At 36.4% G+C, this 18,514-nt stretch overlaps 1 protein-coding gene across 1 annotated transcript in view; it reads right to left on the bottom strand.

Moving 5' to 3' along the window:
* Window positions 1–1,716: 1,716 nt before the first annotated feature.
* The window catches only part of TMEM178A (transmembrane protein 178A), a 247,067-nt gene continuing 230,269 nt past the window's right edge, over window positions 1,717–18,514 (bottom strand). The window contains exons 3-4 of the mRNA XM_053709288.1: window positions 4,699–4,836; window positions 1,717–2,308 (exon numbers count right to left, since the gene is read on the bottom strand). Of these exons, the coding sequence (XP_053565263.1) occupies window positions 2,067–2,308; window positions 4,699–4,836 (380 nt within the window). The 3' untranslated portion in view covers window positions 1,717–2,066. The remainder of the gene's footprint in view (window positions 2,309–4,698; window positions 4,837–18,514) is intronic.

Here is an 18,514-nt window from a genome sequence, read left to right on the forward strand (position 1 = left end):
TGATATTTCTGAAAACTAAAGTAATTTTCTAAAAATGCTTGGTCTGCTGAAATAAATGAGGTATAATTTGAGTGGGTACCTCACAGAAAAACAGTTAAAAAATTATGTGTACCTCCAAAGAGGGCCAAACAACTAAACACCTCTAGCACAAGGGGTGTAAAAAGGAGATTTTAATTGGCCATTTTTTGTTAGAAAATAAGTTTCTTAAAGTTATATGAAACTCAAAATGTTTCTTTCATGATTCAGATAGAGCATTTCATTTTAAGCAGCTTTCTAATTTATTTATATTATTAAAAAGCTCTACATTCTCTTTGTTTCTTTTGTTTGAAAGCAGGAGCATATGCTCGGGAGCATGTGAATGGAGGACTATAGAACAGCAGTTTTGCAAGAGCACTAGATGACAGCAATATTTCCTGACATGTAGTGCCACAGATACCTACCTATGTATCTCTTTAACAACGAATACCATTGGAACAAAGCAAATTTGATAACAGAGGTAAACTGAGAACTTTTTTTAATTGTGTTCTCTGTCTAAATCACAAAAGAAAAAATGTGGGTTTCATATCCCTTTAAAAAACAAACACTGCATCTTAGCCCATATTTATATAATTGGTAAGTGCTATAAATGTAGCGAGTCCTAAAGCAACCAAGCTATTAAAGGGACAGTCTAGTCCAAAATAAACTTTCATGATTCAGATAGAGAATATAATGTTAAACATTTTTCCAATTTACTTTTATCACCAATTTTGCTTTGTTTTCTTGGTATTCTTAGTTGAAAGCTAAACCTAGGAGGCTCATATGCTAATTTCTAAGGCCTTGAAGGCCGCCTCTTCTCTCAGGGCATTTTGACAGTTGTTCACCACTTAAGGGTGTTAGTTCATGTGTGTCATATAGATAACACTGTGCTCACGCACGTGGAGTTCCAGTGAGCCAGCTCTGATTGGCTAAAATGGATGTCTGTCAAAAGAACTGAAATAAGGGGGCAGTTTGCAGAGGCTTAGATACAAGGTAATCACAGAGGTAAAACGTGTATTTATATAACTGCAAAACTAGGGAATGGGTAATAAAGGGATTATCTATCTTTTTAAACAATAAACATTCTGGTGTAGACTGTCCCTTTAAATTAAAATATATATATATATTTATTTATTTTTTAAATGTTTGAATATGTGTTAGATTTGTAAGAGGCAAATTATTGGTTAAATTAAACAACTATAGAGATAAAAATCAACTATAGAGTTTCTTTAGAAGCAATATTAGAAATGTACAGTGCTACAAACAGGGATTAATCATTTCATGTGCTGTACTGTATATTATTACACAGTTATTTATGGAACGACCTGAATGATATCTTTCTAGAATACACACCAGGAAATGAAATGCAAACATGATGTTATAATGAAACAAGCAATTTGACTGACTTCATAACAGTTTGTATAAACAATTTATCAAGCATGAGATTAACAGTATATTTATTTTCTTTCCACACGTCTTATTTCACAAATAGATCTTTGTATTTTCTCTGCTTTGAAATGAAATCAAGCAAAGGTATCAGAAAATGAACCCAGAAAGGGAAATTGTTTCCTCGCTATTTTCCCCCCCCATAGATTGACAATTCAGTTGAAGACACACAAATATGTTGCATAAATAATAATTTGTTAAAGCACTTTGATTGCACAGTATTTCCATGCTTTTAAAGTTTTTTGTTGTGTTGTTTATGAGGAGATATTATTTTTTTTTTCCCATTGTCGATTTGTTTTTATCTCCATATATTTTCCAAAATATTTACGATTCCAATGATTTCTCCGTTGAACAATTCACACAGACCAGATGAGCACAGGAAAATGTCCAATAGTGGTACGATAGGTCACCATAACAATTTTTAAGTTCTTTTTCCTTGTTGGAAAGCTATGGGTTTTATGTCAAATCTTTTGTTTAAGCTTACAATATTTGTGCTTTAAACATTAAAGATCACTCTCAAATATGTATTGAGCACTAGGGATCAGTTTTGTAGTGCACACAATGTTTTGTCATGGAAAACAAAGTCACTAACACACAGTGCCCAGTCATACGCAAGTGTCTCTGGCAGACTTCAGGAGCAAAATCTTCGTTCTACTGATAAATGGGTAGGCAGTACAAAGGCATCCAGCTGCCACTATCATGCCCAGACTGCACCAGGCACAAAACAAAGACCAGCTGTATCCATGCTCAACGTCACTTGGAAGCCCGTAAATGAATTTTGGCAGGCGATGTAGATCATAAGAGACACTTGCTGCATAAGTACACAAAGAAATGGTACAAAATATTCCTGAAAAATACATCAAAGAGACATTGTTATTGAGAAGGAACTAAAGCAACTATTGTTTTTCAGCAATTACGTTCATTTGGGATAAATGCTCCTGTGGGGCATCAGAGGTTTATAAAGCGCATGCATATATCACAAAGGAATTCTTGTCATTACATTACAGTAATTCCTCTTCTTGATAAATTGTTTGTTAGTGATGGCCAATTCCTAACACATAGGGGCTTCAGGTCAGTGTTTTTAGAAGCTTTAAAGAGATATGAAACCCAATTTGTATTTATTTCATGATTCAGATAGAACATTCCATTTTAAACAACTTTCCAAGATACTTATATTATCAAATTTGCTTCACTCTCTTAGTATCCTTTATTGAAGGAGCAGATATAAACTAATGGGAGCTAGCTGAACATATCATGTGAGCCAATGAATCAGAAGCTAGCTTCCAGTAATGCATTTCAGTTCATTAGCCTACCTAGGTATTCTCTTCAACAAAAGGATATCAGTAGAATACATCAATTTTGATTAAATAAGTAAAATTGAAAGCTGATTAAAATGCTATGCTCTGTCAGAGTCACAAAATAAAACTTTGGGTTTTCATGCCCCTTTAAGAGCCACATACACAATGCATGGATATTAAACATACAAATAATTACATATTTCCTAAAAATATCCAGGGACACAGGACCAAATGTAGGTGAGGTTGCATGGTACACTCAGCCTGCTAGTCTTCCATCTCCACTCTGGAGGATTTGTGAGAGTTACAGACATCTTGTTTGTCCACCCATCAGAAGTGTACAAAGCACACATTCTTATTTATGTTTTTCCTTAGGCCACATTAACTAGTGCACATACTTTATCTGTTTTCTTTTTCAAGATGCTGCTAAACCTACTGTTGCAGACCACCAGTTGGTTTCCCTTGGTTTATGTAATGTGTTTCTAAGTGTTAAATTGTTTTTACTAAACCTTTTCATTGTTCATGGTTTTGTAGCAAAACCTGAAACAGTTACTAAAATTTACAATAGTTTTCCAAAATAGCACTCACACGGGTGCCAGGGAATTCGATAAAAAAAGGTGCTTCCCTGCCAGTTGCACAATGTCTCCCATAGAATGTTATGGAGTTTGCTGGAATGGGGAACTTTGCTTGGGAGAGTAAAGCTAGCAGGGAGCAAGGGGCACGATTAAAAAATGAAATATTGCAGCCAGTACAAATCAGATAGGGTATAGAATCGTATTCATCTCTGTTTTCATATACATGTGTTTTTCTATTAGAGTAACAAGTGTTTTGCGTAATAGTAGTTGCATGAACATCTGTCTCCCTGCCTTTCGACTGGGAAGTTGATTTCTGTTGATTCCTCTTGTTTAAAAAAAAACATTCTATACTCAATACTGCAGTACTAAACTTTTCAGTATAGATTGGAGATTCAACGAGCAAAAGCAATTATTTTAAATAACAAAATAAAGGCAAATTAGCTATTTGTAATCTCTTTAATACAGTCTGTCAGGTAAAATGGGTCATTGGGAGCACATTTAAGGGGAGAAATGTGTATAGTTCAATGTCCCTTTAACTACAACCTGTTGGTAAGAAGCTAATCTCAGTTTCTTTTCTACCAGCCATTAATAAGATATAAGCAGAATAGAAAATGTCATTTCTAAGAACTGTATCTAAGGATACATTTTTACACATTTCTATAAATATTTTCCAATTAATGTTATATTTTTATTCATTGCATTTTTTGACTGTATTGATTCAGGATGTGCTGTTGTGGCAATACTATGCGCCATTACTGGTGTTAATAAAAGCAACTAACCATGGATCCCTTTTTTTGTGCAGTCATAGGGATCTGGGGTTTATTATTAGGTTTGCCAGGCATTAGTATTTAAAAGGACAGTGCAGCATTTTAACTACTTGTCCAGTAAAATGAATGGAAAAACATGACACTACACTGAAAGGGTCTGGTATGGGCATATAACTTACACTGGAGCCGCAAATATTGTAGTCTGATTGGAAGTCCTATGTGGGCATATGTCTGATTAGGACTACAGGGAAATTGGTCTGGTCTACAGGTGATGGGGTCTGATTTGAGATTCCATGTTAATATATGGTTCTTGGAAAGTGGAAGCCCATTGGACCGATCAGGTCTTAAATTACCTAATTGTTACGTTCTGAAAGAATTTAAAGAGCAGATTTTACATTGATACATTCTACACAGCCATTGTTTGATCAGTCTAGTAACTAATTTATAGCTTTTCCTAAATCTTCAATATTTAATCAGCTAATCTAATTAATCTGCATATTATTTGTCATGCTAATCTTTGCTTTGAATACATCATTGCATTTCGATATGCTGTTAAGCCCTTCAGCTGGATTCCTACAGCTATATTAAACAATTAATTACCTGTCATGAGGAAAAGGAGTCCAGCTACGTGTTGTGTAAGGCTCTCTTCCCAAAAGAAGCTTACTGCTGCTACTATGCATCCACACAGGAGCACAGCAGCTGCCATGCCTAAGAATCCTGCTGTAATTCTTCTTAAATCTGTAAGAAAAGGTAAATCAACAGAAAATCATTATCCCTTTCTCTGGAGAAAAATCAGTATTTCAATGTTGCTTCATCTTTTATTATTAATACTTTCACAGTAACATTTTACTTTTAATCCCTTTTCATATAACAAACTAGTTGTGCTAGTTTCTAAATCTCTATTGTCTCCTTAGTTTGTAACATCTCACAAAATACATAACTACAAATTGCACAGCCATTCTTAAAGGGACTTTAAAGTCAAAATACAATGGTTATGATTCAAATAATGCATGTAATTTTAAGACACATTTCAGATTAGTCTATTACTAAATTTACTTTCTGCTCTTGGTATCCTTTGTTGAACAGCATACCTAGGTATGCTCAGGAGCAGCAATGCACTACCAGGAGCTCACTGCTGATTGGTGGTTGTCATTGTCTTGTTTTGCATTTTTGTGTACCTTTAAAGGGACATACAGCTCAGAACTGAAATGCACATGGATGCATTACAATATTAAAAAGAAGCAGTTTTGCAATGTAAGTGTATTACCAAAATCCTCTGGTTTAGTGATAGTTTTTACTGTGAGCAAAGAATATGTGCATATGTACCTTGCTCACCCACTTGAACATTGTGTCTGCACATAAAGATGGTGGGGACATGTAATTATCAAAAATGAGGCAAACTGAGCCATGGATGATGCAATATATCATCTGCAAGCAGGCATGGAGGCCTATTTATCAAGCCGTCAACCTCAAATATGCTGGAATTCCGCAGCGTAATTGTGGAAAGCTTGATTCCCCTTAGTTATCAAAGCCTACAGACCAGCAAAAGTAGAATTTTGTGACGTAACATACGATCCGCCGGTCTCAGTCCAACACAGATCGATGCTTACGTCACTACAGATGTTCCGAATGCAAATTCGGCACTATCTGACTACTTTTGAAAGTTAACAAAAATCTACCAGATACGCTCGCCACTATTCCGGCCCAGCGTACCTGGTTTTCAATCCGCCATCCTGGAGGCGGTGGATGCCATAGGAATCAATGGGAGTCTGAAAGCAGCGAAAGCTTATGTTCGCTGCTGCCCGGTATCCCATTGATTCCTATGGGAGAATAAAAGTTATGTTTACACCTAACACCCTAACATGTACCCCGAGTCTAAACACCCCTAATCTGCCGCCCCGACACCGCTGCCACCTACATTATACTTATTAACCCCTAATCTGCCACCCCGACACCGCCGACACCTACATTATACTTATTAACCCCTAATCTGCCGCCCGCCACCGCCGCCACCTACATAGAGTTATTAACCCCCTATTCCGCCGCTCCCGGACCCCACCGCAACTAAATAAAGTTATTAACCCCTAAACCGCCAGCCCCCCACATCGCCATAAACTAAATTAAACTATTAACCCTTAAACCTAACAACCCGCTAACTTTATATTAAATATTAACTTATCCCTATCTTATAATAAATTTAAACTTATCTTTAGAATTAAATTAAACCATATTAAACTAATAATTAACCTACCCTAACTATTATAATAAAATTACATTAAACTATATCAAACTAATAATTAACCTACCCTAACTATTATAATTAAATTACATTAAACTATATTAAAATAAAAATGAATCAAACCTAACTTTTATACTAAAATTACATAAAACTACAAATTAAAATAACAATATTATATATTTAAACACCTAACCCTACTTAAATAATTTAAATCTACACTAAAAAAATACTGTTACCAAAAATTAACAAATAAGTTACCAAAAATAACAAACATTAAGTTACAAAAAATAAAAAAGAAATTATCAAAGCTTTAAACTAATTACACCTAATCTAAGAGCCCTATGAAAATAAAAAAGCCCCCCCAAAATAAAAAAATCTTCTAACCTACAATAAACTACAAAAAGCCCTTAAAAGGGCCTTTTGCGGGGCATTGCCCCAAAGAAATCAGCTCTTTTACCTGTAAAACAAAAATACAAATACCCCCCAACAGTAAAACCCATCACCCACACAACCAACCGCCCAAATAAAAAGCTAACTAAAAAAACCTAAGCTCCCCATTGCCCTGAAAAAGGCATTTGGATGGGCATTGCCCTTAAAAGGGCATTTAGCTCTATTGCAGCCCAAGTCCTCATCTAAAACTAAAACCCACCCAATACACCCTTAAAAAATCCTAACACTAACCCCAGAAGATTTACTTACAGTTTTGAAGATCCGACATCCATCCTCCAAGAAGCCGCGAGAAGTCCTCATCGAAGCGGCCGAAGTTTTCATCCAAGCCCGCAGAAGTCTTCATCCAGACATCATCTTCTATCTTCATCCATCCGGCACAGAGCGGCTCCATCTTCAAGACATTCGACGCGGAGCATCCTCTTCTTTCCGACGACTACCGACAAATGAAGGTTCGTTTAAATGACTTCATCCAAGAATGGCGTCCCTTAGATTCCGATTGGCTGATAGAATTCTATCAGCCAATCGGAATTAAGGTTGAAAAAATCCTATTGGCTGTTGCAATCAGCCAATAGGATTGAGCTTGCATTCTATTGGCTGATTGGAATAGCCAATAGAATGTGAGCTCAATCCTATTGGCTGATTGGATCAGCCAATAGGATGAAAGCTCAATCCTATTGGCTGATTGGAAAAGCTAATAGGATTTTTTCAACCTTAATTGGCTGATAGAATTCTAGGTGTTAGGTGTTTAAATATATAATATAGTTATTTTAATTTGTAGTTTTATGTAATTTTAGTATAAAAGTTAGGATAGATTAATTATTATTTTAATATAGTTTAATGTAATTTTAGTATAATATTTAGGGTAGGTTAATTAATAGTTTAATATAGTTTAATGTAATTTAATTATAATAGTTAGGGTAGGTTACTTAATAGTTTAATATAGTTTAATGTAATTTTATTATAATAGTTAGGGTAGGTTAATTATTAGTTTAATATAGTTTAATTTAATTCTAAAAGTAAGTTTAAATTTATTATAAGAAAGGGATGAGTTAATATTTAATATAAAGTTAGCGGGTTGTTAGGTTTAGGGGTTAATAGTTTAATTTAGTTTATGGCGATGTGGGGGCTGGCGGTTTAGGGGTTAATAACTTTATGTAGGTGGCGGCAGTATAGGGGGTGGCAGATTAGGGGTTAATAAGTATAATGTAGGTGGCGGTGGGCTCCGGGAGCGGCGGTTTACGGGTTAATAATAGACATGTGCAATTCGGTTCGGTTCGATTCGGAAATTCGGCAAATTCGGAGATTCGGATCGAACCGAATTTCCGAATTAAAATACTGCCGAATTTACCGAATAAATCCAAATTTGCTCGGATTTATTCGGTAAATTCGGATGGACATGGATTACACTAGTATTGTACAGTATATTAGGTTATATCACTCTGCTATGGGTTACACCTAATATACAGTACATAATACTAGTCTAATACACAGCACACATACCGAAATTCCGAATTTCCGAACCGAATCCAGCCGAATTTTTTTGAATCCGAATGAATCCGAAATGAATTCATTCAAAGTTTTCCGAATTCGAATCGATCCGAAACGAAATTCGAAAACCTCCGAATCGATCCGAACCGAAACAAATTTTTCGATCATCCACATATCTAGTTAAAAACTTTATTAGAGTGGTGGTGGGCTCCGGGAGCGGTGGTTTAGGGGTTAATATCTTTATTAGAGTGGCAGTGGGCTCCGGGAGCGGCGGTTTAGGGGTTAATAACTTTATTTAGTTGCGGCGGGGTCCGGGAGCGGCGGTATAGGGGTTAAACAGTTTAGTATAGTGTGGTTGTTTAGTGACAGTATACAAATAAAGCTGTCAAAAAGCCGAAAAGCAGCGAGATTGATGACTGTTAGTTAACAACAGTCCGCTGCTCATCGCCCCGTACTTGATGCGCAGCTTTTTGACAGCTTTTTTGGTAACTATGGAGAGCGTATTCAGGTCAGCGGCGGCATTGTTAGGCTAGCGTATTGGTGCCGGCGAATGCAGCACAGTTGACGCTTTGATAAATAGGCCCCATGGTGTTTGAATTCACACACATATGGCATATTTACATATACTCTTTGCACAATGACAGCTGTCAGAGAAACAATGATACATTTTGCCAGAAGCAGTTTTGCTGATGTGTATCCTAGAAATGCTCCTATTCAGTTGTGAAATAAATTTATGATCATTTCAATTGTGAGCATTATGTCCCTTTTAAATAGGGATTTAATTAAAAACAATTATCCATGAAATGTTTTATTTAAATAAAATTAAAAAAACATTATTCACATTCCATTTTTTATTTGCATGCTGCACTGTGTATAGAATTGCTATGCTGCCAACGTTTGCTCCATGTGTTTGTAGGACCAAGAAGATCAGGACAAAGTTTGGGTTGTGCAAGGACAGATATTGGTTCTCCACGGCAGAGCACCTTATGCCATGTTTGAGTGTGAACATTTAAAATGTACATACAATTAGATTATCTGGGTTAATTCAAAGGAAAATGAAACCTAAAAAATTCCTTTTGTAAATCAGACTTAGGGGTCAATTTAACAAGAGGCGAGCGGACAGTGTATGCTGAACATTGCAAAGTATTTCTTGTGAAATGCTTGTGAAATGCCGCCCCCTGCACATTCACGGCCAATCGGCCACTAGCAGGGGGCGTCAATCATCCAGAGCGGATTAAAATGAATGCAATCCACCACGACAAGCTAAGGACCGCTGCTTCAGTGCTTCTTAACTTACGTTTCCGGCCAGCCGGAAACTTCGGGGGTAGAAAGCAGCATCGGCTGCTTGTTAAATCTACCCCAGAGTATGCCATTTTACAAAAAAAGTTTCCAATTTACTTCTATTATCAAATTTGCTTTATTCTATGATATCCTTTGCTGAAGAGATGCCTAGGTAGGCATCTGGAGCACTTCATGAAAGCACTTTCATGAAATGAAAAAACATATAACTTAGTGGTTACATGCAGTATTAGAACTGTTAAGATCCCAATATATAAGATGATATAAGTTGCGGACAATTTCTTCTTATGGAAAATAATTTCCTGGCGTGTTCTTGATTTTAGATGATTGAAATTTTAATTTTAATTTTTTTTTCAAATATTTAAAGTTTAAAAACATAATTTAGAAAACATGCTCAGTATACCCACCATGCCTATACACAAATATCATTGATTGTTTAACACTTTAAACTCTCTCTAATTGTAGCACACGCATTGGCCTCTAGTTATCAACGTCTCTACCTCAAATACGCTGGAATTCTGCAGCGTATTTGTGGCGAGGCTGATTCACCTTAGTTATCAAGCCCTAGATACCGGCAAAAGTAAAATTTAGTGACGTAAGCTTCGATCCGCCGGACTCAGTCCGACACAGATCGATTCTTACGTCACTCCAGATGTTCCACACACAAGTTCGGAACAATCTGACTACTTTTGGGAGTTATCAAAAAACTAGCAGGTACGCTCGGCACTTTTCCAGCCCAGCGTACCTGGTTTTCAAACCGCCGCCCTGGAGGCGGCGGATCCCATAGGAATCAATGGGGGTCTGACCATAGCGAAAGTTCATGTTTGCTGCTGCCAGATATCCCATTCATTCCTATGGGAGCTGTCTACACCTAACACCCTAACATGTACCCCGAGTCTAAACACCCCTAATCTGCCCCCCTACACCGCCGCAACTAAATAAATGGATTACCCCCTAAACCGCCGCTCCCGGAGCCCACCGCCACTATAATAAATATGTTAACCCCTAAACCACCGCTCCCGGTCCCCGCCACCACCTACATTATACCTAGTAACCCCTATCCTGCCCCCCCATACCGCCGCCACCTATAATAAAGTTATTAACCCCTATCCTGCGGATCCCGGACCTCGCCACAACTAAATAAATAGTTTAACCACTAAACCGCCGCTCCCGGCCCCGCCGCAACCTATCTTAAACTTATTAACCCCTATCCTGCCCCCCCCACACCGCCGCAACTATAATAAAATGATTAACCCCTAAACCTAAGTCTAACCCTAACACCCCCCTAACTTAAATATTAAATAAATACATCTAAATTATACAAACTAAATTATTCCTATTTAAAACTAAATACTTACCTTTAAAATATACCCTAATATAGCTACAATATAAATAATAATTATATTGTAGCTATCTTAGGATTTATTTTTATTTTACAGGCAACTTTCAATTTATTTTAACTAGGTACAATAGCTATTAAATAGTTATTAACTATTTAATAGCTACCTAGATAAAATAAAGAGAAATTTACCTGTAAAATAAAAACTAACCTAAGTTACAATTACACCTAACACTACACTATACTGTACTTAAATAAATTATTCCTATTTAAAAATAAATACTTACCTGTAAAATAAACCCTAAGATAGCTACAATGTAATTAATAATTACATTGTAGCTATTTTAGGATTTATATTTATTTTACAGGTAACTTTGTATTTATTTTAGCTAGTTAGAATAGTTATTAAATAGTTATTAACTATTTAATAACTACCTAGCTAAAAGAAATACAAAATTACCTGTAAAATAAATCCTAACCTAAGTTACAATAAAACCTAACACTACACTATCATTAAATAAATTAAATAAATTACATACAAATAACTACAATACAATTAAATAAACTAACTAAAGTACAAAAAATAAAAAAGCTAAGTTGCAAAAAATAAAAAAAATAATTTACAAACATTTCAAAAATATTACAACAATTTTAAACTACTTACACCTAATCTAAGCCCCCTAATAAAATAACAAAGCCCCCCAAAATAAAAAAAATGCCCTACCCTATTCTACATTAAAAAGTAAACAGCTCTTTTGCCTTACCAGCCCTTAAAAGGGCCTTTTGCGGGGCATGCCCCAAAGAAAACAGCTCTTTTGCCTGTAAAAAAAATACAACCCCCCCCAACATTACAACCCACCACCCACATACCCCTACTCTAACCCAAACCCCCCTTAAATAAACCTAACACTACCCCCCTGAAGATCATCCTACCTTGAGCCGTCTTCAGCCAGCTGACCAACGATGGAACCGAAGAGGAGATCCGGAGCGGCAGAAGTCATCATCCAAGGGGCGCTGAAGAAGTCTTCCATCCGATTGAAGTCTTCATCCAAGGGGCGCTGAAGAGGTCTTCCATCCAATAGAAGTCTTCATCCAGGCGGCGTCTTCAATCTTCATCCATCCGGAGCGGAGCGGAGCCATCTTCAGAAGAGCCTACGCGGAGCCATCCTCTTCTTCCTGACGACTAACGACGAATGACGGTACCTTTAAGTGACGTCATCCAAGATGGCGTCACTCGAATTCCGATTGGCTGATAGGATTCTATCAGCGAATCGGAATTAAGGTAGAAAAATCTGATTGGCTGATTGAATCAGCCAATCAGATTCAAGTTCAATCCAATCAGCCAATCGGATTGAACTTGAATCTGATTGGCTGATTCAATCAGCCAATCAGATTTTTCTACCTTAATTCCGATTGGCTGATAGAATCCTATCAGCCAATCGGAATTCGAGTGACGCCATCTTGGATGACGTCACTTAAAGGTACCGTCATTCGTCGTTAGTCGTCGGGAAGAAGAGGATGGCTCTGCGTAGGCTCTTCTGAAGATGGCTCCGCTCCGGATGGATGAAGATTGAAGACGCCGCCTGGATGAAGACTTCTATCAGATGGAAGACCTCTTCAGCGCCCCTTGGACGAAGACTTTTGCCGCTCCGGATCTCCTCTTTGGTTCCATCGGTGGTCGGCTGGCTGAAGACGGCTCAAGGTAGGATGATCTTCAGGGGGGTAGTGTTAGGTTTATTTAAGGGGGGTTTGGGTTAGAGTAGGGGTATGTGGGTGGTGGGTTGTAATGTTGGGGGGGGTTGTATTTTTTTTTACAGGCAAAAGAGCTGTTTTCTTTGGGGCATGCCCCGCAAAAGGCCCTTTTAAGGGCTGGTAAGGCAAAAGAGCTGTTTACTTTTTAATGTAGAATAGGGTAGGGCATTTTTTTATTTTGGGGGGCTTTGTTATTTTATTAGGGGGCTTAGATTAGGTGTAAGTAGCTTAAAATTGTTGTAATATTTTTGAAATGTTTGTAAATTATTTTTTGTAACTTAGCTTTTTTTATTTTTTTTATTGTAGTTAGTTTATTTAATTGTATTTAATTGTAGTTATTTGAAGGTAATTTATTTAATTAATTTAATGATAGTGTAGTGTTAGGTTTAATTGTAACTTAGGTTAGGATTTATTTTACAGGTACTTTTGTATTTCTTTTAGCTAGGTAGTTATTAAATAGTTAATAACTATTTAATAACTATTCTAACTAGCTAAAATAAATACAAAGTTACCTGTAAAATAAATATAAATCCTAAAATAGCTACAATGTAATTATTAATTACATTGTAGCTATCTTAGGGTTTATTTTACAGGTAAGTATTTATTTTTAAATAGGAATAATTTATTTAAGTACAGTATAGTGTAGTGTTAGGTGTAATTGTAACTTAGGTTAGTTTTTATTTTACAGTTAAATTTCTCTTTATTTTATCTAGGTAGCTATTAAATAGTTAATAACTATTTAATAGTTATTGTACCTAGTTAAAATAAATTGAAAGTTGCCTGTAAAATAAAAATAAATCCTAAGATAGCTACAATATAATTATTATTTATATTGTAGCTATATTAGGGTTTATTTTACAGGTAAGTATTTAGTTTTAAATAGGAATAATTTAGTTAATAAGAGAAATATTATTTAGATGTATTTAATTAATATTTAAGTTAGTGGGGTGTTAGGGTTAGTGTTAGACTTAGGTTTAGGGGTTAATAATTTTATTATAGTTGCGGCGGTGTAGGGGGGGCAGGATAGGGGTTAATAAATTTATTATAGGTGGCGGCGGTGTAGGGGGGGCAGATTAGGGGTTAATAAGTTTAATATAGGTGGTGGCGGGGTCCGGGAGCGGCGGTTTAGGGGTTAAACTATTTTAGTTGCGGCGAGGTCCGGGATCGGCAGGATAGGGGTTAATAAATTTATTATAGTTGCGGCGGTGTAGGGGGGGCAGGATAGGGGTTGATAAATTTATTACAGTGGCGGCGGTGTAGGGGGGGCAGGATAGGGGTTAATAAATTTATTATAGGTGGCGGCGGTGTAGGGGGGGCAGATTTGGGGTTAATGTATTTAATTAATATTTAAGTTAGGGGGGTGTTAGGGTTAGTGTTAGACTTAGGTTTAGGGGTTAATAATTTTATTATAGTTGCGGCGGTGTAGGGGGGGCAGGATAGGGGTTAATAAATTTATTACAGTGGCGGCGGTGTAGGGGGGGCAGGATAGGGGTTACTAGGTATAATGTAGGTGGCGGTGGTGTCCGGGAGCGGCGGTTTAGAGGTTAATACATTTATAAGAGTTGCGGCGGGGTCTAGGAGCGGCGGTTTAGGGGTTACTAACTTTATTTAGTTGCGGGGGGCTCCGGGGGCGCCGGTATAGGGGGTAGAACAGTGTAGTTAGTGTGGGTGCTTAGTGACAGCTTGTCAATAAAGCTGTAAAAAAGCCGAAGAGCAGCGAGATCGGATGAGTGATAACTATCACAGTCCGCTGCTCATCGCCCCGTACTTGGTGCACGGCTTTTTGACAGCTTTTTTGATAACTTTGGCGAACGTATTCAGGTCCGCGGCGGCGGCGATGGTAGGCGAGCTTAGGCGGGCGTATTGGGCCGGCGAAGGCAGGTAAAGTAGACACGTTGATAACTAGAGGCCATAGACTCCCTTAAAGGGATATGAAACTCAGAAATGTATTATTGTGATTCAGACAGAACATATCATTTTAAGAATGTTTCCAATTTACTTCTATTATTAAATTTGCTTTGTTCCCATGTTACTCTTTGCTGAACAGATACCTAGGTAGGTGTCTGGAGCACTACATAAAAGCAAAATATAGCTGCCATCTAGTGCTCTGGCAAATGGCTAGCAGTATTGCAAAACTGCTGCCATATAGTGCTCCAGACACATGCACACACCTGATCTTACGTCCCTGCTTTTCAACCAAAGATAACGAGAACAACGAAAAATTGATAATAGAAGTAAATGTGAAAGTTCTTTAAAATTGCATGCTCTATCTGAATCATGAAAGAAAAAATGTAGACTTTATGTCCCTTTTACTCATTTAGGGCCAGGTTACAAGTGGAGTGCACTCATGTTTTTGCGACCATTTGCACACAGGTTAAATTGTGCTCGTATTACAAGTTGAGCTGTGGTTAACTGTTTCGTGAAACAGAAAAGTGTCACAAAACACATCAAAAATACATTACCAAATACAGTTACACTCATAATAATACAATCTAATAAAAATTATTTCAAAAAAAAATATTGGACAAAAAAGTTATAAGGGCTCAAAGATATAAGGACTCAGGTGTTAGGAAAAAAAGGCATGCAAAGGATTTTAACATTGAGATACATACATATACATGTCTAAAGATGTATATGTATGTATAGATATATGTATTTATATGTGTATATATGTATTTACAGACATATATACACATAAATACATATGTACACTTATATAGACAAATATATATAAGTGCATTGAAGCTCTTTGCAGTTAAGTAGATGAAAACATGTAAAAACATATTTATGTAATAATCATTTTTAATAAGTGTTATACTGTGTATTTACTGTAAATACTTCACATTCCAATGTTATGCACTTAGAAGAATATGTTCTACTTATGCTTAGAACATATTCCCCTATGTGCAGAACATTGGAATGTGAAATAATTATTTTCATGCCGGGTTAGCACACATTAGCATACGTGGTCAGGTTATCACATATGTGATTACACGGTCGGGTTAGCGCACATTAGAATATGCGGTCGGGCTAGCACATATGTGAATACGCGGTCGGGTTAGCACGAGAGTAGGGTGTTAGATTTTTTTTGACCAAGCCCTGAGGAAGCCCAGTCTCGCTAGTGACGAGGGGGTGAAACGCACATCGGCAATTGGCTGACCGCTCCATGTGACCTGACACGCTTATTTGCCTGATCGTATGGCGGAGAAATTTGAGCATGCTGCTAAGTTTGTAAGTCTAAGCAAGGTGAATACTCTCGGAGGATACTCTGGAGGATTTTGATGCAATTTATTTGGTCTGTATATCGGATTCTACACTTCAGTTGAAAAGCAGCTTGTTAGACGGAATGACTTGAGGAATGGTGCTGAAGTCCGGCAGTAAACAGGTTTTGTTGACAGAGGGATACAGATTCATAGACGAGGTATCCTCCTGCATCTTTGTTTTTGCCTTAAACTGTTATGCAACACTGCCTCCATTTATGCTCGATGTATGCTGCTATCTATACAAGACAGGTGCAGTTGACAGAGGGGTATACCAATATATAAGAGATATCTTCCTGCGTTTCTGTCTTTTGCTTCAAATTTCTTTATTCGCTGCAGTACTAACACTCATGCTTCAAGTGCTTCGCTATATGACTATATACATATCCTTGCTTTCTTTGGCTCTACTTACTTTGTGAAAGACGCTACTCAATACTTCCCTGATTCTTTGGGGAGGCCGATACCAACAGAAAGACTTATTATTTTATCAGTCCATTATATACTGACTATAATTCTCCATTATACATCTGTCTTTTTGTCCATCTAGGTATCATTGTAAAACCACCTAAGATATGTACTTCATACTACATTTATGCATACGTATGATAACTCCCTAGTGTTCATGTTATGCTAAGTAATATATATGTTGCTTGGTGTCTCGTATTTGTTATTTACTAAGGTACAAGTGACTATGCACAGTCTTAGTGGTAGAAAAATAAGTGTGGCGCTAAAAAAGCTAGGTATAAAAACACAGTAATTTCCTAAAAAAATATATTTCCCTTATAAATATAGTTCTAAAGCAAAACATTAAAATTATATAGCTGGCAAAATAATAATTAATACAATGTTGCAATATATATTATTTAATGGGTAGAGAATAAATATAAATAAATAAACACACAGAAAAAATAATTGACAAAACTAAGATAATCACAAAACCACCGGTGGTTAAAATTACTCAAGGTATTAAAAAACTAAAAATGCATATGCAATAGGACACAGTACTGTCAATGGAGCTCCAGTCCAGATCGTTAATTCTATCTATAATGATTTTGGGCCAAACAAATGGATAATGTGGTCAGAAGCAGTGCAATATTCAAGCTTGTATGCAGTCATATAGCCAGTATAATCCCGGTTGTAGTCACTGATACCAAACCGTCCCACAATTTACTATGTATATATCTTGAAGCTACGGGACCTTACCTCCGGATAGACTCTTTCTTTCAGAGTCACGACCGGGAACTGGAATCACCTGATTTGCGGTGACCGGGTCCTACTCGTAGCTAACCTTCCTTCCTTCGTCGGGAACCTTTGGCGTGTGATCGCGTAATCACAACCGTCACGTGGTTTTGATTCTCCAATCGGTAAGGGAGTTTCCTCACTGTCAATCCCAATGCGGGAGATTTGAAACCAAAAAGACCCAGAGCGCTCTGAAATATTGATGGTTGTTCTCAGGTTGTTAGAAATCCGGATTCACAGTTGCATCTACGCGTTTCAGCCATACACAGGCCTTTGTCAAGATGTTTGATCCGGATCATACACTGCTTATTTATAGCCTTAACCACTTCCTGTTTGTTCATTGTTCTTTATTAATTGGTTAATTTCAATGTCCATTTTAAATATCATCGAATACAGAGGCAATTTATTCTTTGTGAACATAATAAATCCTTATTTGTTTATCTCATCTAGTACATATTTTATAAAATTAATAGATAAACAATAATCCATATAATGTCATAAAGTGTCATATATAGTTTCTAAAATTGTTCCTTAAAGTATTTTTACACTAAAAAAAAATTATACACTAAAAATAATCTTAAAATCATAAGTAATATTCTATTTAAAACAATAAATAATTCATAATTAATATGCTAATAATAGATATATATGTAAAACCTAATAACAACAAGGGAGTGGTTTAATGTAATCTAAAATTAATGTGAAGACATATATCAAAGATACAAAAAACATCAAATTTATTTAAATTCCCTAAAAATTGGTCAAGTTTAAAAATTCATAATGTTTTAAAATAACAAAATATAGTTATTAAAGACAAATATAACTAACACTGTCAAGCTATCTCAAATTATTCAATGTAAAAATGGGTTCAAGTCTAGTTCAGCATTTAACCCTTCGGGTACTAGTGAACCAAAATTATAAATTAATTCTGCCTCTTTATATAAAATCATTCTTTCATAGTCACCACCCCTACCGTCCTGTTTGACTTTTTTAATACCCCACCAGCAGAGATCGCTAACATTACTATTATGGCATTCTTTAAAGTGTTTAGAGACAAAGTGACCTTCAAACCCATTTTTAATGTTATTGACATGATCTCTAATTCTGTCTCTTAATTTCCTCTGGGTCTGTCCTAAATACTGTTTTTTGCAAGAACATTGAAGGAGATAAATGACTCCCTTATCACTACATCTGATCACGTCTTTTATAGTATGTGTATAGTTTCTTGTGGCGGAATTAATTTTCTTTAATTTGGTGCTAAATTTACATGCTACACAGCTGTAGCATGGGAAAAAAACATGTAATTTAGATCCAGTTAGATCCACATCAACTATATTTGTGCTTCTCCTA

Source organism: Bombina bombina, chromosome 4, assembly GCF_027579735.1.
Source record: "Bombina bombina isolate aBomBom1 chromosome 4, aBomBom1.pri, whole genome shotgun sequence".
NCBI classification, from domain to species: Eukaryota; Metazoa; Chordata; class Amphibia; order Anura; family Bombinatoridae; genus Bombina; species Bombina bombina.